General features: G+C 48.7%; 1 protein-coding gene across 2 annotated transcripts in view; it reads left to right on the top strand.

The window, feature by feature from the left end:
• Positions 1-25280, top strand: part of LOC133356430 (E3 ubiquitin-protein ligase PDZRN3-like) — a 78087-nt gene that overhangs the window by 16980 nt on the left and 35827 nt on the right. For both annotated transcript variants that reach the window (XM_061573957.1, XM_061573956.1), the window contains exons 2-3: positions 10376-10722; positions 12747-12837. In XM_061573957.1, the coding sequence (XP_061429941.1) occupies positions 10376-10722; positions 12747-12837 (438 nt within the window). The remainder of the gene's footprint in view (positions 1-10375; positions 10723-12746; positions 12838-25280) is intronic.

Genomic DNA, 25280 nt, shown 5'->3' with positions numbered 1-25280 from the left:
TGCCTTGTTGTTGATAGCCAACATCCCATGGGACTATGCAAGTTGTAGGGATGAAGGTGACAAGCAAAGCAACCACGCATACCTTCTCCAGCAGAAGCCCAAAGCAAGGCTGAGCCTGGATAGTTCTTGAATGGTGACCACCATGCATAGAACAGGTGCAGTAGGCGTTGTGGGCAGTAGAGGACAGTGCGGCAACATCTATTGCAGTTCTCTGCTTCCTCCACCTTCACCAACCCGCACTGACCAGCATGCTGAAGTGTGGTCAAATAACCACCGCGACCCACATGATGTGGGTAAGCCCCCATCCAGCATTCGGCTGAAGAACGGGCTGTACGTGTAGGTCATACAACCTCCTTCTAGGGATGTAAGGAACGCCTTCCTTCACTTAACTGGCCACACCACTGACGCTTCCAGCCACTCATTAAACACATTCTTGCGGAGGGAGCTGGTAGGAACGTTGGGTTGCTCGGTCAATGGCCAGGGTCAACGGCGGCGTGGTGTATTCCGCAAATATGCCATACTGTGAGGGCGGGCACAAGCCGGCGTGAGTAGGTTAAACGTTGAGTTTTATAAGGGCACCACGGGGTGACCAGCCCCTCCCCACCCAGCCTCTCCCCATCCTCCCCACCCAGTCCCTCCCGACCCTCCCCTCCCCACCCACCCTCCCGCCCCAACCCCTCCCCACCCTCCCCTCCCCACCCAGCCCCTCCCTGCACGACGGACACAATAATCCCCTGTGGGCTGGTGTAACCAGGAGGTTCCTACCAGTAAAAGAGCAGCTGCGAGAGTGAATGTGAGAAAGTTGATTGAACCTATTTTTGGTTTAATTAAGTTCAGGTCAAGATTGGCCAGAGTACATGAGATTATTCTCGCTTTGAATCGTTGGAGCTTTTGAGAACAAAGGCTTTGGTAGATTGCCGAGTTCAAACAATGGTAATCTTTAAAAAGTCCATTACACTTTAATTGAATTAGAATTGGCCTCTCCTTTTGTCCGAGAAGTGAATAATGTATTTATTTTTTCACCTGAAAAAATATAAAGTGTTCACACTGTCATTATTGTACTCTGGATATGCAGTGGACCTCACCACGTGACAATATTGTATAAATGTTGCAAAAGTCCCTTCTGGTATTTTAAACTATAACACATTAATTGCATGGAGCATTTATAACGCTGCCTCAGCCTTGCAAGAACATCAATTGGTTCACGCTCATGCTAACTCGCATGTTTAGTGTACAACTTTAATCGTACTGTTTTGTTGTTGGCCACTTAATATTTAAGGCCTTTAAGCAACAACAGCCGCCATTCACCATTAAGTGGCGGTGATGGCACCTTAGAATTTGTGCCAGGCTAGGTGCACATTGACGCCACGTGAAGTGTCCAATGCTCTTTTCGATTTAAAGCTTTCGTGACTGCAGGGATTCATCTTCTTGGTTCTTTCGGTAACGTCACGTAGAAGGGAAGTAATAAAATAATAAAAATAAAACATAATAAAATCACACCTCATAAAAGGGCTTATTTGATTTTATTATGTTTTATTTTTATTATTTCATTATTACTTCCCTTCTACGTGACTTTACCGAAAGAACCAAGAAGATGTCCAATGCTCGCTAAGCGAAGGTCAAGGGACAAACCCAGGTGCGCTATGGGTTAACTTCCGAACATGACAGACACCACCTACCCTCCTCACTGTGCCAACCTGCTGCTCGTTGTTGTGAGCGTCACTCCTCTGCCCTCTGTTGGTGAAGCGTGACTGCCTCCAACTGCCCAGTATCATCCTTAATAAGCCTCCTCCGGAGGTCAAGCTTTCCACCACTGATATCAGTCCTTGGCAAATCCACTCAGCTCCACATCATCTTGTACCGCAACAACCCATCTCCTCTCTAGCCAATGCCAACCTGCTGCTCGTTGTTATGAGCGTCACTCCTCTGCCCTCTGTTGGTGAAGCGTGACTGCCTCCAACTGCCCAGTATCATCCTTAATAAGCCTTCTCCGGAGGTCAAGCTTTCCACCACTGATATCAGTCCTTGGCAAATCCACTCAGCTCCACATCATCCTGTACCGCAACAACCCATCTCCTCTCTAGCCAATGCCAACCTGCTGCTCGTTGTTATGAGCGTCACTCCTCTGCCCTCTGTTGGTGAAGCGTGACTGCCTCCAACTGCCCAGTATCATCCTTAATAAGCCTCCTCCGGAGGTCGAGCTTGCCACCACTGATATCAGTCCTTGGCAAATCCACTCAGCTCCACATCATCTTGTACCGCAACAACCCAACTCCTCTCTAGCCAATGCCAACCAAATGAAAGCTGCTTGGGCATGTGGGGGCTGGGCGGGCACATGGGCGACATGACCCAGCCAACACAGCCTCGCCCGCAGGAGGAGCTCATCGAATGGACTGTGTCCACAACTTTCAAGGATATGCACTCCTCATAAAAGGGCTGCATTATTTCACAAGCATAATTGTGGCCAAGAAGACCCAAAGCTTTATATGGAGTAATGGGCCAGGCACCTTCCACATGGCGTTATAGAGATGATGGAAAAGAGAATGCTGCTCGACTGATTCAGAGTGAGACCTCTGCTGCCAAACTGGAACTGGTCATAGGCGCACTGCCCAGGTATGGGAACTCCTCCATCTGCTCCACAGCTGCCCCATCACTCATGGGGCGTTTAGGGGATGCATAATGAGATTACATAATATACTCAGGCAGGTGCTTTGTTTTTATGGAGCTGATGGTAAGGCCCCATATCTTAGTGGCATGCTCCAGCTTCGACAGCAGAGTCTCCAACTACTTATTTAGAATGAACAGCAATTACCAGATAATCAGCATGCATAACATGGTTGATCAATAGCGTGCCATCCCTTGACTGCACCTGGGCATCGATCAGCATCCCATTGTATCTGTACAATCTGGAAATTCATTCGGTACAGCCATGGAAAGCTTCTCGAACTACGTGGTCAAACATATGTTCAGTAATGTAGGAAGCCAGAGGACATCCCGTGAAAAAACATGAAAACCACATGCACTCAGCAGAAGGTATGGAATCTTATATTTCCAAATGCAGTCAATGAAGGTAAAATGTATTATAATGTTGCTTTCAAATCAAATCTCAATTCAGAGTTTGGTTGCCATCATTGCTGCAGTGACATAAAATTCGCATAGCGTTTGGCAGTGTCCACTGATTAACGTTGGCTTTTATGTTGCTTTATAGATGTTCATGGCAAAATTAGATTCATAATTACATACGAGGGGGGTTAATGTCCCGGCAATAAGAATTAAAATGCATTTCGCACGAATGAAATATACAGCAGGCAGCGGTCACTTATTAATGTGATCCGGATTAAAGAGTGTGGTGTTTTATCTTTGCACTGTAGAGTCGACAGCTTTATGTTGCTGTATATTTTCATTGTTTAAAAGGAAGTGTGGTGGAGCAGTTATATTTTCATTGTTTATAAGGAAGTGTGGTGCAGCAGTTATTCCACAGCTCGTGTGCTCTGCTCACCATGTGGAGTTGCTGACCAACTCAGTTAATACACACACGACTGGCCCTTGCGTGCACAAATTCAGAAAACGTGTTAATCGCTAATGCACCATCTCCAATTTGCATTAAAATGATGCTGATGCTTGCAAATAGAACTACAAAGAAAACAAGATGACGAAGCTGATGAAGCTGATGCGCACACAATCGTGCCCGTAATGCAGAGAGTTATTTTCAACAAAATACTTTCGTAAAAGCAAAAAATAGAGAGAGGATAGTTATTCGTAAATGGTGACCACGGAGTACGAATAAATATAAATACATATGTTTGTGCCATTCATAAATGCATCCACGTGGGAAAGCCTCACTGAGGCTCAATATTGTCCCAGGAGGGCCCTGCATTGTGGAATTTTTGACCAATTTCAAGAATATCCAGCTACCTTTGGAAACAAAAACAACGCATTTGTGGTAAAAAGGCATTGTTGCTGTGTTGTAATTGTTGACACATTCCAGAGGTTACCGGTTTGATCTCCCAGGCACAGCAGTTGCAACGATGGTGCAACGTTCTTAAACCCCCTCATCTCTAAATTTGTATTTAAAGCTTTCGTGACTGCAGGGATTCATTTTCTTGGTTCTTTCGGTAAAGTCACGTAGAAGGGAAATAATAAAATAATAAAAATATAAACAATACAATTCTCACGACGTTTCGACTGCAACACAAGCAATCATCATTGGGTGTGAAATCCACAGCAAGAAAATTTGAAAAAAGTGGCGTTTTTTTCTTAACGTCAGCACCACGGACAGCGATTTGGCAGGTGGTCAGATGCACGAGTCCATCTATGTTTGGAAAAGAGGAGGGATGGGAAGAAGATAATGGAATGCGGTCTGAAAGTCACCGTAAGCGTGAACACAATCAATTAAGACCCGAAATGGTTTATCAAATTCTTCCAATGATTGCTAAGCCAGAATCCATCTTCTCGGTTGAAATTGTCTCTGTGTTTGTATATGTGGATCGCCTCATGAACGAATCTCTCATGGTAGCCAGATGGCTTGCAGATAACCTCTGTCTTGGACAAGTCAATGGCATGTGAGTCCCCTCATCTCTGTCAACCCAACAACGTACACGGCCACATTACGAAGCCATGTGTGTCTAACAGTAATTGTTTTACAAGACTTCTGGAAAGCATGGAAGAGTAGGCCAAAAGCAGTCTCTCGAGTGGGTTTTCTAGTGTCACCTCGAGTGGAGGTCCTTCCGCCAAAAGCAATCTCAGAGGCTTGCACGTTTGAAAACGAGACCCCGAGTCTCAATGGACTCTTACCTGTTTATAAATTAAAGGTCACCTATCATACACTCGGCCAGAGCACATTGATTTACATTTGCCGCATTGTTTAATTCCGCGAGTCGCCGCGCGCTCTCGGCGTGGCCCCTGCTGCCGGTTGATGTATGGGTCGGCACAGCGAGCAAGTGCAGTACAGCAAGTCCCGTATGTAGAGGACACCTCTGGGGGGGTGGGGGAGGTGTACGAAATAATGACCCGAAGGGCGCAATAATTGGGTGCCTTGTAAGCCGCGTGTGCACGTGTGTGTATGTAGCGGGAGGGGGCCCGTTTCAAGGGCACATTCCAGGGCTCCGTGGCACATGTCAGGCCAAAGGGGGAATTGCCAGGAGCGCAGGAAGGGCTCCCGGTCCTAGGCCATTGCATGAACTTCATATTCCAATGGAATCATTAATGCTTAATGAGGTACGGTTATATATTCATCGCGCGGTCTGTAACCCCGAGGAAACGAGTGCACGTGCGTCTCGCCCCGAGAGCCGAAGGGCTCCCTCGAGAAGAAGCCACAATACAATGATGCACTGGTGGGAAAAACCACGGACGTTAGGTCGGCGAATGGAACACGTGCAACCTGGGTGGTGTTTATTGATTTTATAAAAGTCTGTCATTGCAACGGGGAATGCAAATAGGGGTTTTTTTGGGGGGAGGGTGGTGTTTCCACGGAGGGGAAGACCTTGGGAGCCAGGGCATGTTTATTAACCTTGCACCCACTTGTGTTGTAGCGGTCAATTGTGCACGAGTGCTGTTACCAAAAAAAAAATCTAGCCTTATTTACGACTGTATTCATTTTGGCCTATCCAGGGAGTATGTGTTTCACGTGATCATTTTTTTGCAGATGGTTATTGGGGCGAGATGTGCCACGGGATGAAACCCCTGCCGACCTATCCAAGGGGGGCACTGGGAAGCTAAGCATACACGAAACTTACTCTTTGGTTCTTTCAGTAAAGTCACGTATATAGAGAAAATAATCAATTAAATACTAGCATACGACGTTTCGATTGCAACACAAGCAATCATCATCAGGTATAAATGAAATAGAAACACAAATATAGTATACTTAGAAATGTAATGTAATACAATAGAGAGTCGGATAACATAACAGTCAACACCCTACCTGGTTGATTACGTTCTTCCTGAGAATGCTAAATTTGAGAGAGAGAGATAAAACACAGAGCCAGAGACATATAGACAGACATATAAGTAGAGACAGATATCACAGAGATACATAGACACAGAGAGAAACCACGCCTCTGTGTCGAGGCCTTAAATAGAGAGAGGGGGCGGGGGCAGAGAGAGAGGGAGGGGTTAGAGAAATTAGCATGTCAATGAGTGGCACGCTGCAGAAGCTTGGAAAAATGAGGAGACAGGGAGAGAGACACACTGAATTAAATAACCTAGCAAAATTTTGAAATGTAATGTAATGCAACACAGAGAGTCGGTCAAATCACGTAGGTAAATAAAATAAAATAAATTAAATCACGACGTTTCCGACACAACACAAGCTTCCGTCATCAGGTGGGACAACCACAGCAAAAAGCAGTTGCTGTGTTTATCCCACCTGATGACAGACGCTTGTGTTGTGTCCGAAACGTCGTGATTACATTTATTTTATTTTCTTTACCTACGTGACTTTACCGAAAGAACCAAAGAGTATGGATCATTGCAGTCACGAAAACTTCAGATCTAGATTGAATGCACGAGACTTCCAAAGTGTTTTTCCCCCAACGCTGGCAAGAGAACTGGGGTGGCCGTGTCAACGCCGAACGTACGGACAACAAACACACGCGAGATGACGAGAGAGGGGTGACAGCCCTGTCGTTTGCTTGCTCACTCCACTGCTGTCGGAAGGAACTCGATTGGGGTGTGTTGTCCAAGAGAGTATCTCGAGTGGCTGTTTTGGGCTATTCTTCCACGTTGGCCAGACGACTTTCGTGCCCACACTTTACTCCAACGCATAAAACCTGCCATTTGGCTAAGTGTGATGTACCAATTTATTACTGCTGGGTGGACAGAGGCGAGGGGGGGACGGAATCGTTAAAGAAATCTTCCCCTTAGTTTCAGCTGCCGCATCAGCAGATCGAACCGGTGACCTCCGGAGGGCAAGTCTGGTGTGCGAACTGTTACATCGCGAACTAATTATGTTAATATCAATAGCTGAGAGAGTGATCCACATCCTCAACGAACAGAAGCAAAATAACAAATGGTCATAGCATGCAAATGTCCTCTTGTGTGGGCAATTGGCCGCGTTGGCGAGATGTTATCTAGCTCGCCCGGTATGCATAGAGGACGTGGGTTCGATCCCGACCCTGACGCCTGTTGTATTTCTCTCTCCCCGGGGTCGAGTGGATTTTTCTCCAGGTCCTCCTGTTTTTTTTTCCTCCACATTTAGAATCAACATGCTTTTAGAGTTTCTAGATTTAAAGGTTTCGTAACTGCAAGGAATCATATTCTTAGTTTTTTTTCGGTAAAGTCACGTAGGTAAAAAATAAAAATTAATAAAAGTAAAATAAAATTAAAATTAAAATCACGACGTTTCGGAGGCAACACAAGTCTCCGTCATCAGGTGGGACAGTCACAGCCAGATTTGCTGTGACTTTACTGAAAAAACCTAAGAATATGCTTTTAGAGTATTTGGCTGCTTTAAATCTCCACGTGACAAGCCACTTAATTGGGCTATCATTTGTGGCCGAGGTCGCGTCTGAAAAAGAGCTATATAGCCTTACCTTGTAAAATAAAACATAGTTTTTATATATTTTTTTATTAGACATTCAAATTAAACTCCACTGTGCATATTCTCCATCAGCTCTCGATCCTCACACCGACGCACGCTTGCGTGCAGGGATGACGCTCTAAATAATTTACGCCTCATCAGTATTCCAGTGATGATACGCAGTTGGTACATATTCCCAGCTGAGATCTGCATTCACTACCGCCGAGCAAGGAAGCGGGCAGCTACAAGGCCGCCGCTTGTAAAGCCATTAGGAGTGTGTCGCCAAGGAAAAGGTCAACAGATTCGTGACATCACGTCTACATCGTTAGGAGCACAACCTATGGAGCCCTGTGCTACCTCTGCCCTGATGAATATGCGCCGAGTTTTCGCGCACCACCGCGTGAGTGTCGGCGGCGAGGAAACACGCACGGGATTTGTTTTTTTTTTTGCTTTCGCCGCAAGTGATAATTTGCATTTACGAAAAATCTTTGCACCTGGCGTGAGCTGTGAGAAAATATCACGAGACAGTACCGCCGACGAGACAAACGTTGTGCCGCAGAGGGTTTAAGCAAGAGATTTGGCGTCCTTAGTCTTCTCATCGTTCCCCCGTTCCTTCTCTCCGCCGCTTCTCATTCTGGCCTCAGTTCACGACGAGGTTCTTCACGAGAGCTATTCGGCTGTATCGGACGCGGTGACCTCCATTGAACCCTGGTTCCATTTGTCTACGTTTGCTCGGTTGATGATATCAATAAAATTGAATGAAAACAAGATGGATCATTAAAACCTCAGTGCAGAGATATGGCCTAGCGAGTGCAAACGATTAATTTAAAATCATCGTCGTGATTTTGCTGCCCAATGGAGCGTTGAGGCGGTGCTCTCCCTCCCGAGTTGATGGTGGCAATTCCACGTTAACATTGGCGGGGTCGAGTTTATTCACCGGGCAACCACTGATGATTTTCCCACAATGGGGTATTCACTTTTTAGACCCCCAGGGGGGATGATGGGCTGACTCAAACCCCAACCGAGGTTTTGAACTCCAGATTGCGAGACACTCGCTCCACGTACAAAAACGGCACGCAGCGCTTCTAACGTTCACACACCACAGGGACAAACAATTATCCCAACATTTTTAGCAAAAAGATTCTACAGCCGAAAGTGAAACGTTTCGTGGGCGAGCATTACAATAGAATCCTCTAAGCTTCGAGTTTCATGCAATCCTAGAAGATATGTTTAAATCCAATAAGGTAAAAAAATTGCAAAGATATACCATTTTTTTTGTTATTTATGATGTGATAAATCTTTTGGGATGGGGGTTTTTAACACTGTAAGGGAGCTGCAATGTAACATTTCCTGGCTCAATTCCCCACGTGTTTGGAGTGTCATTCGAAATGTATTTTCAGCGCCTTTATAATACAAAGTGAACGGCTTACAACCTTAAGCATACCTCTCTCTTCCCACAGGCTTTGCCTTGCGATGATTCCATGAGGAATGCATTTTAAACGCGTACTCAAGTTTTTTTTCTGCACGCATTCGCAAATTCAATTCAAAAAGATCTCTCCGACGAGAAAATTCGCTGGCCCCTGCTCTGCCACTATCTCGGTAAAATCCTCCTGCCCGATACAGAAGCCAACGCTGAAAGGGAAATGTCGCTTCGTGTTACCATCACGATGCGAATGCTCTACGAATTTTCATGAGAATGCCTCTTTGTACCTTGCATCGATGGTACAAAACATTATCATTGAAGGGTTTATTTCTTTTTCAACTTCAACACATTATCAGTGAGGGGTTTATATATTTTTCAGAGCGACGGAAAATAATGCTGCCATTAACCGCACGTGAAATGAGGGGCATATTGTTAAGGGCACATGCTTAAAATGCACATTAATAATGCTAGCAAAAAAAACCTGACGTGTAAGTAAGAACATTAACCATATCAAATGTGAAAGTGCGCCCATGCCCAGCAGTATCCATAGGCTCTCAAGGCGGCATAAATGCCGCTGTTAACATTCTCCACAATGACGATAATTGTACAAAAAGGGTCCTTACGTCTGACTGCTGATGAGACACTGAAAGCCAATGATGCTGATATGACGCACACTCCCACGTGACGGTGTGACCATTTGGGTGGGACGAAAAAAAAGAAAGAAAATTATATTCACAGTTCGTGTGTAGAGACAAAGCTGCAACGTTACGTTTAATTGTAATTTTTTAAGGATTACGCATCACAATGGGAAGCGCGTTCTCCGCAAAATGTATTCTCTACACTCCAACAACCGATGGAGGCTTCTCACCGAGCGGTGCTGGCAACGGAGATGACGAGAGCCCCACTTCCAGCTGTGTTCAGTGGTCGATGGGCAGAAGGATGAGGAACTCTTCGTGAAAGTGATGGCTTAACGGGGCTCTGGAGTCGGGCTGTGGAACCCCTGGTATTCTACTCACTATACATTAAGGCAGACACACCTCTCAAGAGTCCAATGGCACCAGGCACGTGGTTTAAAGTGCACACCACTGCTCCCCCCACGTTGGCATTCATTTGCAAGGCGGCAATATCTTTTACCGACTCCACAAGAGATGAACGGGCTGAGCTGATCTTGTTGGCTAGGATTTTAACTCCCAATATTTATGGGCCCTAAGCTCCGAGCGATGCCCCGGCCCGATAGAATCTGCTACGGACAAACAGCCGGTGTCCCCAAATCTTCAAACGAGCGCCGGGGAGCGCCCGTGTGTCCCCCCCCCCCCCCCCCCCCCCGGGGAGGCTCCGAGCCAGCGCTCAAGATTCCCCGGCTAATAATTAACCGCCGCCCGGAGAGATTTTTCTCGCTCCTAATTGCCACCTCGACCACCTCTCGCCGGCAGGTGAACGGGAAGGACCTGTCACGCATTAGCCATGAGGAAGCGGTGGAGGCCTTGCGCTCGGCCCGAGAGCCGATCACCATGCAGGTGCGGCGGAAGGCCCCCCTGCGACCCCGAGCCCACGGGGGGTCACAGGCCACGGTCGGCGGAACTCCAACTGCGACGACGGCGGCGGCGGTCGGAACGACGGCTCCCTCGCCGCGAGCGGACGCCGCCACGCAGACCGAGTGCCCACCGGTCCCAGAGGGCGGCAAGCCGAGGGAGCAAGCCACGGTCGCCGTGGCAACGGAGACCGCGCCGACCGTCCCCGTGGTGACGCCGGGACCGCGGGCCGTGCAGCCGCCCGACAGGTGAGTGGCTACGCGGCTGCCGCTGCTTTGGCCCCTCCACTGGTTGAGTTGTTTTGGTCGGGTTGAAAAATGACGAGGTTGAGAGGGTGGGGGGGCGGTGAGGGTGGGTGGGGTGGGGCGGGGGGTGGGGGGGTGGGGGGGGTGGGGGGGACGGGGGGTCATCTCTCGCTTGTAAGAGTGACCAGGGTGGCCCAAAAGGATTATTAAAGTACGGCGAGCGATGAAGTACATCTAAATCAATGACGAAGGAACGCTATTCCCGCAAGTCGGCTCGGACACATTTTCTCAAACTCTTCAGAGTATGATTATGTTCGTGAAACAATAAGCAGATTTAGGAAGATTACGGCACCAGTATATGAACCCTGGGTGGCAGGGTGGCGCAGTGGTACCACTTGTGCCTCACAGTAACAAGAACCTGGGTTTCATTTCCAACTCGGGTGCCTTTCTGTGTGGAGTTTGAATGGTCTCCTCCTGTACTGCATGGGTCTCCAGTTTTCTCCCATAGCTATGATAAAAATACATATATATAGGTAACTGATATTAGCCAAAACATCTCAAAGCTGCAAATATCACTTGCAAAGTATTCAATGGGGATTACACACAGCAGCAGCAACGTCACGCTTTTACTGCGGAAACTTGGCAGGACCCTCCTGAAAAAAAAGAGTCTTGAGACTCGATGAGGCTTTCTTGGGTAAACAAGCATCAGAAAAAAAATATGCTACAGCCATTTTATAATCTATCAGGAATGATTGTATGCCACTTGGGCTATCGGAGGTGTGAGGGGAAAAAATGTATCGTCACAATGCTCACACTCAGGGAATTGCCTCGGATAGAAATGTCACGGACGTTTTTTTTCAAAGGTCCCTTCTGTAAGCCTGTCCTTACCCAATTATCTTTCTTCTTGCGGGTGGCTGTGTTGAAATAGCAACGATCATACATCTCAATCGAGGTTTGAGGCACGTCATAGATTTATTTTTGGTGAAGCAAAGTGAGGACGTTCCATTCCTCCATCGAAAGATCTGAGGGGGCATTTGTCGATGATGTGTTCTGACTCAATAATAGATTAAATTTCCATCAATCGTGTGATTTTTCGTGAAACAAGGAGATGGCATATTACAAATTATAGGTACGTGGGAATCCATCAATTAAACGACTTGAAGTGATTGTGGCTAGAAAGTGATCAATTGCAATGTATCCAAATGATATGCTAATGATATAATAATTAGAACAAAAATGTGCAGCACAAACAAGGCAGTCGAAACAAGGAATAATTACTTGATCAAATCGTTACCCAAAATTGTGACAATTCATTCAATTACTCAGAGAAGCTAATCGTTGAATGCCTCCTACATTGACCAATAAGTTTCAAGGACAATGCATAAATTATCAGAGTTTTGTTTTTTGTTTGCATTTTGACTGCAAGTATTATGGTTAATGTAAACATGATTCCTTGAAAAAGGAGTCAGTTTTGTTGCCAGAAAAAAGGGGAAAAATCCTATTAGTATATTTTGGTACTGGCAAAGAAGGCCTCATGATGATTTCATTGAGAAGTGACGATTTTCATTGAGAACGGTGGGTCATTAAAGCCATCTGCTGAGACATGTTTAGAAGGTCCGTTTGCTCAAGAGACGATGTTATACGTTAGAGACGACGCACCCAGTGAGAATGTTTTACGAATTGAAATAAATAAAAAATAAGGATCCATTCTGCAATATTTTAAGTTATGTTTACAATAATTCACGGATTTACGTAAGAATGTTTCATCTCAATAAGCGTGAGGGGTCCTTCATCCAGCAGTGGATATACAATGGCTGATGATTGGTAAATGACGATGACAATGATGGTATAGAAACACCTTACCTGCCTAGCCTCAGCAGCTGGTGACAATTCAACGCTGCTTAACACTCTTAAGCTGTGCATTAAGGGGTTAAACATCTTGAATTAATCATTAAACAATGTTTTGAATACTGATGCGCTTAACGACATGTAAATGCCTCGTGTGTGTCATCTGCTCATCTTTGCAGCCAAATCCTAGTGGAGGAGTGTAACGATGGACAGGAATACTTAACGAGCTTGCAGCAAGAGGCGGAGAGGGCGGCTGAAGTGGAATTTGAGGCAAGTGTTTCGTGTCGCACGGTTGATCGGATGCCGAGTGGTGTACGTGCATTGGTGGTTGGGATTTGTGTTTTTATCAATCTCCACCGGGCAATCCGTATTCTCATGTTATTCTCGTGCTCGGTTGAATTTTCTCTCTGTTTCTATGGCAAGTTTGCCGAGAAAATTACTGAAACATTCTAAAATGACACGTTGCTTATATTAACCTGTTTGGGTGGCACAGCTGTGGAGCGAGCAGCTTGCAATCCAAAGGCTGCAATTTCAGTTTCCTGTCGGGGAAAATAATCACCGATTGATCCCTCTTGGGTAATTAAAGTCGGTACCAACATTTGTTTTAGGGAAGTTAACAGTGGTTGTCCCGTGGATAAACTTGGCCCTGCCATAGTAATGCCTAATTCCCACAACTAGCTCAGGGCTTAACAGGAAATTATTGCCATTCTATGCTCAAGCTGAGCCGGAAAATCACTTTGACTTTGACCTTGATATTTGTTGAATAACATTACAAGGTACGGTATATCTAAAGGCCAAAAACTCTATGTTACTCTTAGCACATCCATATTAAATGTTCACAATAATTTGCGTGATTCAAATGTCAAATATGTTCACGTTAAAGTTTGGCCCAGGGATTTTGATGGAAGCTGAATGCAGAGGCAAGAGATATATGAAGGTCAGCACACAGAGCAGATTGATGCCAATGCAAGATCATGGATCTCTGCTTTTGAAGCAAATGCATCTTAACGATTTTTCTGCATAGAAGAACACATATTTGGGGGAGTGGTGACACAGCTGTGAGTGTGCTGTGCATTGAGCTTTGTGATGTTAGGCCTGCCATTCTTAGGCAGGCCTACCATCAGTTGATAGTAATCCTGAGCGATTGTCACGATTGCTAGCCACTGACCGTTATTCGATTCCTAGAATTGATTACATTTCCTAATAGGATAATGGGATTGGCAAATTTAGTCTGGGTATTGCATGGGGCCTGGCATTCAGGCAAGAGAAGGCCTATGGGAAATGCCAGGGCTAGTAGACTCTCCATTTAAATCTCTGGCTGACATTTTTATACTTGCTCAAATACAATATTTTCAATTCAGGATTATTCTTGAAAATGCATCACATATTTACATTCTATTAATTAAAACCTGGGTAAAATGATCTCATTTGTAAATGTATTTGTTTCTAAATTCTGGTCAATACCTGTAATCAAGCCCAAAAGCAATTAGCCAGTATCTAACAGCATCAACATTAATTATGCTTCTGATAGAGACCCTAACCCGAAAGTTAAACCTTAATAAGCTGGGGCTATATTGGTCAGGCCCACAACACAAACTGCACTCGCGGTGAAGAACAGGGGAAACGTCACTCATCTGCCCCAGTGTCATCTTCTAGAGAAGCTTGTGCACAGCTGACGATCTAAGTACTGCCATCGGCCGTGCCAGGGCCTGTGCCCACACATGGTCGTCATTGGTGCGACACAGTTGGTATGTTGGACACTGAATGAGGATGACCATTCAATGCATTCATGGCCAATTCCCAGTGCATACATTTGTCCAAATTTGACCCAGATTCTGGAATGACGTTCAGGCGATATTGTAAAGCTGGTGGAGGGGACTGGAGAGCCGAGTTGAGGCTAGCCCAGGTACATCCCTTACCTATGTCCGAGCATGCCTGGGATGCATTAATTAATGACTGGCAGGATCCCAGTTATAATCCATTCAAATGATAAGAAACGGGCATGTGGGAATCGTCACACACTGAGCTATGAACCCAAATCTGAACCCAGCAAGCCTACACCTTAATCGTTTTACGGGCAGTGCATTTTTAACAGGGACTTCTAATGCCATTGATGCGTAATCCAACTGCTAAATTTGCAGTGCATTCAAAGCTAAAATGCTTTGTGTAGTGTTGAGTTAAACTAAATATTGACCGAATAATCAATTGAAGTTTAAATGACATAGCGTCCCACGAAGCATAACAAATGCATTCACAAATTTAGTGTCCGTGCAATTGAGTTTTGCGAGAGAGTGAAAAAACTGACCCAAAGTAAACCTCAAACAAACTATTTGGAGCAATTTATATTCATTGCATTATCATTACAAAAAAATAAATCTGTATATTCCTTGTGCTTTTTTTGGTCAAATAGTATATGTGAAGTACTCTTGAAGACGCGTGGACACCGTAGTAAGGCACACGTATTTATTTACACAATGTCGTACAGCACAGGAGGGATGTATCGGCCCCCTCACCCTGTATAACTAGGAATTCACCTCTAGCTAGCCTTCCTAGCCGAGTCCTCCACTAACGGGCTAGGGGAGGCTGTCTGGCCCGACACTGGTCAGTCGGGCTACGGTACCCGGAATCCCAGAGGACTAACTCTGGTTCCGGGACCACGCCACTGGCTCCAGCCTGCGCTGCCCTTACAAGGGCGGCGTCCCAGGGGGAGTCCAGGGCCTATCTGGCCGGTCTTCCTTCTTCCTTTAACTACACTAAGACTCAACCCCGAGCTCTCTGGCTCATCCCTTTTTATACCCCCCTAGAGGATCGAAACCCCCCTCACGCCGTCCAGTGCGGACGTCGTTGCGGGCACCACCCCGTGTGCTCACGGAGTCCCCGCCCACTGTGTTTGTTATCCGTTAGCTCCTATGCAAACAGCCCTACACAAACAGCCCCTCTGTAACAGCCCTACATCACCCCCCCCTGTACAGCTCGCAGCCGTCCCGGCTGCAACAACTTCAATAAAGGTTATTTAACCCCTGGATCCCCGCGTGTGCCTTAAAAAAAAACGTTTTTAACGATAACATGAAGGGAACAACAGCAACAACAACAACGACAACAACAACAAAACCCACAACCCCGAAGGGAACAATCCGACGCACCCCCCCTGAATAAATACGAATACCGTAAGAGCGACGTATATACAGGTTTAGCAGGGAACTCCTAGCACGCATGCAACACAACAAAAATGTGGTAGGAGCTCCCCACCGACGCAGCACCCCGCAACCGTACATAAGAGAATAAAGTGTTCTTCCAATGCATTATAAGAGTCTGCGCATTTTTGCGCGTGTCCTTGCTGCAGGCCCGTCACACGGGGCAATCCCGGGTGGCGAACCCGCCGGTGGCAGTTGTTCATTTTGTATTGAGTCCGCGTCTGACGTCGCGAGACCCTCGGCATCCCTCGCAGCGGTAGGTGGGTGCGAGCTCGTCAGTCCCGGTGCACCTGTGGGTGGGACAGCCGGCGACACGTCAGGCGAGGGCAGTAAGGACGGACCCTTTGAGTCGGCCGACCCCCCACATGTTTGGCCACGCGTGTGTGGAGTGGGGCCTCGCACCGCAACGAATGGTTTTAGCCTCGAGGGGTGCACAAACCACCGGCGCTTCCCCCATTTGATGCGAACACACTGAGGCCGCAGAACCTCGACCACCTCTACAGGACCCCTCCACGGCCGCGCCAGTTTAGGGGATGTTGCGAGCGGTACCTGGGGGCAGTGCAGCCATGCTCTGTCCCCCGGCTTCCACTGCAGCACGTGCGCGCGACCCAGTCTGAGGCGCTCGTTTGCTTTTTGACGCTGTTCCGAATTTAACATGGCAGCATCCCGTGCCTCAGTCAATTTTTCAAGGTTGAATTTGACATGGTCAATTAATTTAGTTTTACCCAGTGGTGTGGGGATCTGCAGCTGTGCCCGAATGGGTGGGTCAGGGTCGCGCCCATACATGAGGAAGAATGGCGAAAATCCCGTTGCAGCATGGGGGGCCAATCTGTATGCTGCCAAGACCCCTTGGATTTTCAAGTCCCAATCAGTCTGTGAGTCCGAAACCTGCTGTGATAACATAGACGAGATGGTGCGATGCAGACGCTCGACCATCCCGTCAGTTTGCGGGTGATAGGGGGAAGTACGAATCTTTTTCGTTCCTAGGAGCTCACAAACCTGTTGGAGGAGTTTTCCGGAAAAATTTCTACCCTGGTCGGTCAGCAGCCGCTCCGGGGCACCTTTGTCCATGACATAGCCTTGGACAAAGGCGTCGACGATGGCTGCTGCCGACTGATTGGCCAGGGGCCAGGCCATAGGCCAGCGCGTAAAATACTCGACCCCGGTTAACAAGTATCTGTTTCCCCTAGGGGTGGCGGGGAATGGGCCCAGAATATCCAGCGCGACAAGTTCGTTTACTCTGGAGACCCTGATAGACTGCAAGGGCGGGTTTGATTCTCGCGCTGGTGGTTTTCGCTGTGCACACCGCGGGCATGAAGCCAACAGATCAGAGACATCCCTTGTCATGCCTTGCCAAAAGAAATCACGCTGGAGCAAGGCGAGGGTCTTTTGGGTACCCAGGTGGAGGAGGCGCTCATGAGCAGCCCACACCACCCTACCCCGTAAGCCCAAAGGGACCACCAGCCGGTGTCGGTGGGATTTTCCGTCCCAGTGCAACAGCAACCCCGCGTGCATTTCCCATGCATCGGCATCACCCGATCCCCGCCCTGCCTCCCCGGCGCGACGACGCAACGCGAGGAGGGAGGTATCCTCCATCTGGAGGCGCCCCCATTCCTGAATGTGCAAACCCAGCAGGGAATCTTTCCCTTGTTGTTCAATGGAATTCTGAACAACTGTCCCGCCGTCGGCGGCGGCCGCAAGGCCCGGAACCGACCCGTCCCCTGCTGGTTTGCAACGTCCCGACCCCAGGAGGCACGCGCATTCCGAGGTGGTTGGCATGCGCGACAGAGCTTCCGCGTTGGTGTGGCGGACGCCCTTACGGTATGTGGTGTCAAAATCAAAATCCTGGAGGATCTCCAACCATCGGGACAATTGTCCCGATGGCTGTTGAACTCGCAGGGCGTACTGCAGTGCCGCATGATCTGTGCGGACGGTGAAACGCCGACCGTACAGATATGGGCGATACTGTTGGATGAAATAGACAATTGCCAACAGTTCTCTGCGGGTAACACAATATCTTTGCTCTGCTTGAGACAACACCCGACTGCCGTACGCAACCACCCGTTCGACGCCGTCAACCACCTGGGAAAGCACGCCCCCAATACCCGTGTTGCTCGCATCGGTGTCGAGCAGGAACGGCTTTGAAAAATCGGGGTAGATCAAGGGAGGAGCTTTTACCAAGGCGTCCCGAAGGGAGCAAAAAGCAGCCTCCTCCTCTTGACCCCAGTGGAACCGAACCCCCTTTGATGTTAATGCGTGTAGGGGTTTGGCAATTGTTGCAAAGTCGGCGACGAACCGTCTGTAATATGACGCGAAGCCGACGAAACTCCTGACCTCTCCCACCGTGGTGGGAGTTGGCCAGGAGCTGACACACTGCGTTTTGGCGGGATCGGTAGCAATACCCGAGCGCCCTACGATGTGCCCCAAATAACGCACGGAATCGCGTAACAAATGACACTTTTGGGGCTTGAACTTCAAATTAGCAGCCCGCATCTTTAGGAAAACCGCCCGCAACCTCTGGAGATGTTCGTCAAAAGTTTTAGCGAAGACAATAACATCATCCAAATAAATCAGGCACGACTCCCATTGCAATCCAGCCAAAACCAATTCCATCAAACGTTGGAAGGTTGCCGGCGCTGAGTGTAAGCCCATCGGCAACCGGTTGAATTGGAACAGGCCGTGCGGTGTACGGAAAGCAGTTTTAGGTTTCGATTCATCATCCAGAGGAAGCTGCCAGAATCCCGAAAGTAAATCCAGCGTGGAGAAAAATCGCGCTCCCGCCAAGGCGTCCAGCGATTCGTCCATCCGTGGGAGCGGGTATGCGTCGGCAACCGAGATTTTGTTAAGGCACCGAAAATCAACGCAAAACCGCAACGAGCCGTCCTGCTTCTTAACCAGGACGATCGGCGCTCCCCAAGGGCTGGTAGAGGGAGAAATGATGTCGGCGGCTAACATGTCATCCACAGCCAATTTGACATGGTCCTTTTCGGCGGGACTCAACCGAAACGGATTTTGGCGAATTGGCACGCTGTCACCCGTGTCAATATGGTGACGCAGCAGATGAGTGCAACCCAAATCATATTTATTTCGACTAAAAACGTCGGAAAATTCCTGCAGTAGTGATCTAAGCTGTTGGCGCTCTGAATTTGACAGGTCCGTCGATCCCGCACAAAGCGCGTCGAGCCACCCGTCATCGCTGTCCGAATGTGGGTGCAGTCGGGTGGCGGTGCCGACATGATTCGCAACCGGTTCCTCGCAGGGCATCGGCGTCGCGTGCGCAAGCACCGTCCCTCGAGGAACCACAACAGGTTGCGATCCCACATTGAGGACCGCGATGAAAGGGTCCCCATCTCCCCTCACAACGGTCAGGGCCGGAATCAAATGCGGTCCACTAACCCCGGCCCTAGACGGTCCTAACAGGATCCCCTGGGCCCCGATACCCTCTGCGAAGGGCCGACGAAGTTTTAGAGGTACCAACATCTGAGCCCCCGGCGGCACACGAACGGTTTCGACGACGGACGCTGGTATAGTTGCGAACGCCGTCCGAATCACAGAAGGGGAGGGTAAAAACGCCATGCGCCGTCCCGACGGGAGCTCAATGCATCCCTGGTCTATTAAAATACGGATCGGCATTTTACCCAAGAAGTCCGTCCCCAGCAGGCACGGAACCGCCAGCGAGGAGGAAACAAAAATCGGGCCTGATAATTTGATATCCCCGATACAAATTTGCGCTCGAATTTGTCCAATAATACCGAGGGAGCCCCCATTCGCCGCATAGATTGGGACATTAACTGGTAGTAAGGGACGGCTTTGGACAGGCAAAATGTTGTAAATCAATTCGGAAATAATGGTCGCCGATGCCCCCGTGTCAACCAGGATGCGTACCTCAACCCCGTCAATAAGTCCCACGACGGCCGACGACCCTGACGATGCGGCCACAACGCGATGGGCCAACGCGGACCACTGCCCGGGCTCAATTCGAGTCCCCACAGTGGTACGCGCCGGCCCGTCGCGATGCGACGTCGTCCCCCCATTCGTTGCGATGCGAGAGTGTGCGACAGGTGTGTGTGTTGGCCAAACATGTGTGGTGTCGCGACTCGCCGGATCATGCTGATGGAGCTTGGGAGGAGGAGGAGGCCCGACGTCCTGGCGAGGCGTCGTCCCACGCTGTCGGGGAGAGCGGCACCCCGAGGCGACATGGCCCCGGACGCCGCAGTTGAAGCAGCGCGGAAGCGGCGGCGGCGATGACGGACGGTCGAAGCGGCTCGACCCATCCCGGCCCGGCCGTGCTCCCGTCCCCTGCTGCCGACGGTGGTTGACGGCGAAGACCTCCTCCGCCGGGAGGGTGGCTGCCGCCACCGCACGCCCAGCCGCTGCCCTGCTGGCCTTCCGCCGCTGCGACAGCAGGTTGGCGTGGAGGAGTCGCGCCGCTTGTAGAGAAGTCATCTCTGTATCCTCCTGTGCCACGACGGCGATGTCCAGGTCGTCTGCTAGCAGGAGGATTTTCTCAGTCACCATGGCGTTGACCCCGTCCTCGTCCATGCGAGGAAAGGCTGTCTTGGCCAACGCCAGGAGACTTGTTCTGTAAGCCAGCGGCGACTCCTTCGCGCCCCGCTGGCGGTCGTAGAACTGCTGCCTACACTCCGCGGAAGGCCCGTAGACTCCGGCCAGCAGCTGCAGCGCCATCGGCAGCGTAGAGCGCTTCTCCTTCGGCGCCGATGTGAGGGCGGCGAGCGCGTCGCCGTCGAGGAGCGCCGGCAGCGCGCTGAGAGCTTCAGCGTCTGTCCATTTGGCCATTTCTTGGTGGGCGAGGAAGCGTCTTTGGAAGCCGCCCCAGTCGCCCTCTGCGCCCACGAATTCTTTAAGCGGAGGCAGCCTTTGGTGCAGCGCAGCGGTTGCCGTGGAGTCCCGTGGGCTGCTGTCTCCCCGACTCGGCTGTGTCTCGGCGCGAACGGCAGATGGTATCGCCTGTCGCGGCCTTGATGACGCGCCCTCCTCCGTCGTTGACGCGGCAGCCCCAGCGCGGCCGATGTCGGACCCAAGGTTGAGGTTGGCCACGCCCCTAGCGGTCGCCGCGTCGATGGCGGGAAATTCAAAGTTTGAATCTTCGGAAATGGCGGGAAGGCGCTCCGGACGCCGGCTCCCCTCGCCCCGCGGTGGACCACCAGCCCCCAGCCGTGTGATGTTTTCTAGCGTGGCGGCAGCGGCGTAGAGCAGTTCAGCCAGCCTCTCGTGAGCCAGCCTCAGCTCGTCTGTCCGCGGCTCCTCTTCATGCCGACGCTCCGGTAAGAACGCGTCCGGCCCCGGCTGCACGTCGTCTTGTTGAGCCATCTCGGGCTCGACAATTTCGGCGGCGTCTTCCATTTGCTGTACTTTGGCTCGAGCTGATTGGCGCGTGTCCATGTTCGTGGTTCTTCTGACGCCAGATGAAGTACTCTTGAAGACGCGTGGACACCGTAGTAAGGCACACGTATTTATTTACACAATGTCGTACAGCACTGGAGGGATGTATCGGCCCCCTCACCCGTATAACTAGGAATTCACCTCTAGCTAGCCTTCCTAGCCGAGTCCTCCACTAACGGGCTAGGGGAGGCTGTCTGGCCCGACACTGGTCAGTCGGGCTACGGTACCCGGAATCCCAGAGGACTAACTCTGGTTCCGGGACCACGCCACTGGCTCCAGCCTGCGCTGCCCTTACAAGGGCGGCGTCCCAGGGGGAGTCCAGGGCCTATCTGGCCGGTCTTCCTTCTTCCTTTAACTACACTAAGACTCAACCCCGAGCTCTCTGGCTCATCCCTTTTTATACCCCCCTAGAGGATCGAAACCCCCCTCACGCCGTCCAGTGCGGACGTCGTTGCGGGCACCACCCCGTGTGCTCACGGAGTCCCCGCCCACTGTGTTTGCTATCCGTTAGCTCCTATGCAAACAGCCCTACACAAACAGCCCCTCTGTAACAGCCCTACATATGTATAAAATTGGTATGTTTAATTATTTATTTGTCATAAAACATGCTTTGAAAACGTGTTACATGAGAAAAATCCATTTCCCGTGCAGAGGAAAGAGAAACATTAGCGTGTTATTCTTTTTTCAAAACAATCTTTGGACCAGCTGCATCACTTTAGCGCAACACTATTGCATTTTGTAACAATTTATATGACATGAAAGGACAGAGTAAAAGAAAAAAAACACATTTATTAATACAATTAATCGTACCAAACTGTATTTAAATTGACGATCCACCCGAAAACCCCCACATTTCCTTGTGCTTTAAACATACACAACTTTCACGTCCATCCTGCGTCTGGTCGCAGAAGATTGTCCATTTTTTTTCTTTCTTCCTCTTCTTCTCAAAGATGCTTTGCAGCAAATTTATTCTAAGAAGCCTTTGGGGAACTTAAACTCGGGCACTTGGTATCATGATGCCGTCTGCCCAAAACAGGTGAAATTCTCGGTGGATTCTAAATAATTTCCTGCACATTGTCGTAACCGTCATGCCACAAGCATCTGGAGCTTAACCTCAGTGGGTCCCCTCCCCCACCGAGCCCCCAAGCGATAAGCATGGCTAATGAGTCATCTCCAGCACCTGAGGGCTGTGCTTTGGTGTTTACCTCCGATGCCATATCCTGCCACCAAGCGTGTATCCATTATGAATATTATAATTTGAATGGAGAAATGTTAAGAAAAATATCGTAGCGAATGTTGTAGTTTCCTCCACATTGTGAACACACACTTTCTCTCCCCTCCCTACTGTATTTTGAAGCAAAGCAAAAGTTTGGGATGAGACGTAGCATCCATTAGGTGTGCAATTATGTGAAACCGTGGGGATCGGTGGCGCAGTGGTTAACACACTTCGCTACGAACCTGGCGACCAAAGTTCGATTCCCGCTCACAACCAACACCAGTGACGATTATCTGAACTGGTCTCGAGCCTTCCTTAGGTCGACTTAGCCTCACATTAGTACCTGGTGCTATATATAAACATCCCCACGATTGAGGCAAAGGTGGCCAGGCATGGTGCTGGTCACCCACCCCCTCGTGTGCCTTGAGAAGAGAGGACTATAAACATCGAAATGGAAGAAAAAATATAGCTAATATTATTTACACATTCCGTGTTATTGTCAACTCATGGCAGACGACAGCATGACTCTATTTAAATATATATATATTTTATGAAACATAGATGTACATAGTGTTCATCTACGAATCTTCTCCATTTCAATAAAAAATATCGTTAGCCATGACGTGCTGCATGCACCTGATGATTGCGAAACATGCCCCACGTGACACGGATAATCCTGTGTGTGTAGAGACAGCCCTAGATTTGAAGCTTTCGTGACTGCAAGGATTCATACTCTTAGTTTTTTCGGTAAAGTCACGTAGGTAAAAAAATGAAATTAAAATAATTATTTTATTTTTTATTAATTTTAATTTCAATTTTTTACCTACGTGACTTTGCCGAGACAGCCCCGTTCATTTGAACATGCGTCGTCTACATCTTACAAGACGAGTGTAACAATCATCCGGCATGTGTAGCATGTAACGATACAACATTGTTTTAAGCCATCGAAGACTATATGAACCATGGAAAAGCATGAAGTATAGGACTGCGGTTGAGAAGTTTCATACACCGCGTCAGCTTTATTGCTTGACTGATGGCGAGAAGTTAACTAGCTCGCCTGGTATACAGGAGGTTGTGGGTTCGATCCCGACCCTGACGTCTGTATGTTTGGAGTTTTGCATGTTCTCCAGGTCCTCCGGTTTATCCCTCCACATTTAGAATCGACATAACGCGAGTAATTTGTCTGAGACGAATTTCCACTTCATGGAGCTATTATTTGTGGCGACGTCCCTTCTGAAGAAAGAGTTATATAGCTCAATGGGCCCTTACCTGGTTAAATAAAAATGGTAGTAAATAGTAGTACATTGACGGGAGTTAACACAAACGCTGAAGTGGAATAATGGTGAGCACACTGAACTCGGGATCCAGACATCACCAGTTCAATTCGATTTCTCGGCATGGCAGTTGAAATCATGGTGCGAGCCTCTTGCAATCCCCTCCACCTCTGTCCACCCAGCGTTACGATCGGCAGGTTCACGTTTCGTGGGGCTGTGTGGAAGAGTAGCCCAAGCGGCGTAGGGAAGAGTAGGCCAAATGGCCTTTCGAGTGCAGGCCCTTCTGCCAGCGGTGGCGTGAGCGAGACATTGCAGGGCTGCGTCTTTGCCTTCACCTTTGGCAACACAAAAAGCCGACGTGGTTTTGTTGAACTCCATCACACGAAGCCGTGGACCAGCTCACAAACAGCTGACTAAGGAGAAGCTGATAGGAAGAAAAAAATGGAAAAAATGTTAAGGGAGGAAGGGGAGAGCTCACATTCCTGGTGCCCCCCCCCCCCCACACATACACACAACCCATGGCTATGGCCAAGTCTGCAGTTTTGCCGCAGTCATTGATTTCTCTGAGCCTTTAGAGACAAGCAGCCAAAGATGAACGCAGCAACAACAACAACAGCAACAACAACAACAACAAAACCCATACGGGCTGTTTGTGTGAATGTGTGGGCAACACTCTCATAGACCCCACTGTAGGAATGATTTACTTTTCGATTTAAAGCTTTCGTGACTGCAGGGATTCATCTTCTTGGTTCTTTCGGTAAAGTCACGTAGAAGGAAAATAATAAAATAATAAAAATAAAACATAATAAAATAATTCTCACGACGTTTCGGCCACTACGCAAGCAGCCGTCTTCAGGTGGAGAACAGGTCTGTTGAGAAGGCAGAAAATGATTTACTTATTTCTTTACGTCCTTCTCAGTTGCCACTTTCGTTTAGCAACTCGCCCACCGCCGTGGGTCGCCGTTAGCCGATGCGAATATTTGATTACGCAACCTTTGGACAGGGTCGTCCAGATGTTTTGTGACCCCCCCCCCCGTCCCCCATTTAATAATGTTAAACTTTATATTTGTGCACACAAATGGGTGTGAAAATAGAAATGGGTAAACGAAGGAAAATATTTCGATTTAAAGCTTTCGTGACTGCAGGGATTCATCTTCTTGGTTTTTTCTGTAAAGTCACGTAGAATGGAAATAATAAAATAATAAAAATAAAACATAAAAGATTTTATTTTAATTATTTTATTATTTCCATTCTACGTGACTTTACCGAAAGAACCAAGAAGAAGGAGAGAAAATATGTTATGGATCAATTAATTGGGGGGGGGGGGGGGGGGCAGTAACAATACATCTGGACCAGCCAGTGTATTGTAAATTTTGTAGATACGTAACGCACAGGCGATTTTGCACAACACTTGATAGGAAGGCCTCTGGGCGAGAATGAGTAAAGTGCAGGATTTAAACGGAATGGAGAGCTGCGAGCCTGGAAACATCGCACCGAGACAAGAGGGGAATGCACAGATCGGACAACGCACACGAATTCAACATCGTATTGGCCGACAAAATTCGGGTGGATTTGAGTCGGGACCACGTCACTCCAAGGGATGCATGGGCCAATGGTCGACACTTG

This window comes from Lethenteron reissneri, chromosome 54 (assembly GCF_015708825.2).
Source record: "Lethenteron reissneri isolate LAM-NWPU_2019-01 chromosome 54, ASM1570882v1, whole genome shotgun sequence".
Taxonomy (NCBI): Eukaryota; Metazoa; Chordata; class Hyperoartia; order Petromyzontiformes; family Petromyzontidae; genus Lethenteron; species Lethenteron reissneri.
This window is presented reverse-complemented; position numbering and strand designations above follow the sequence as displayed.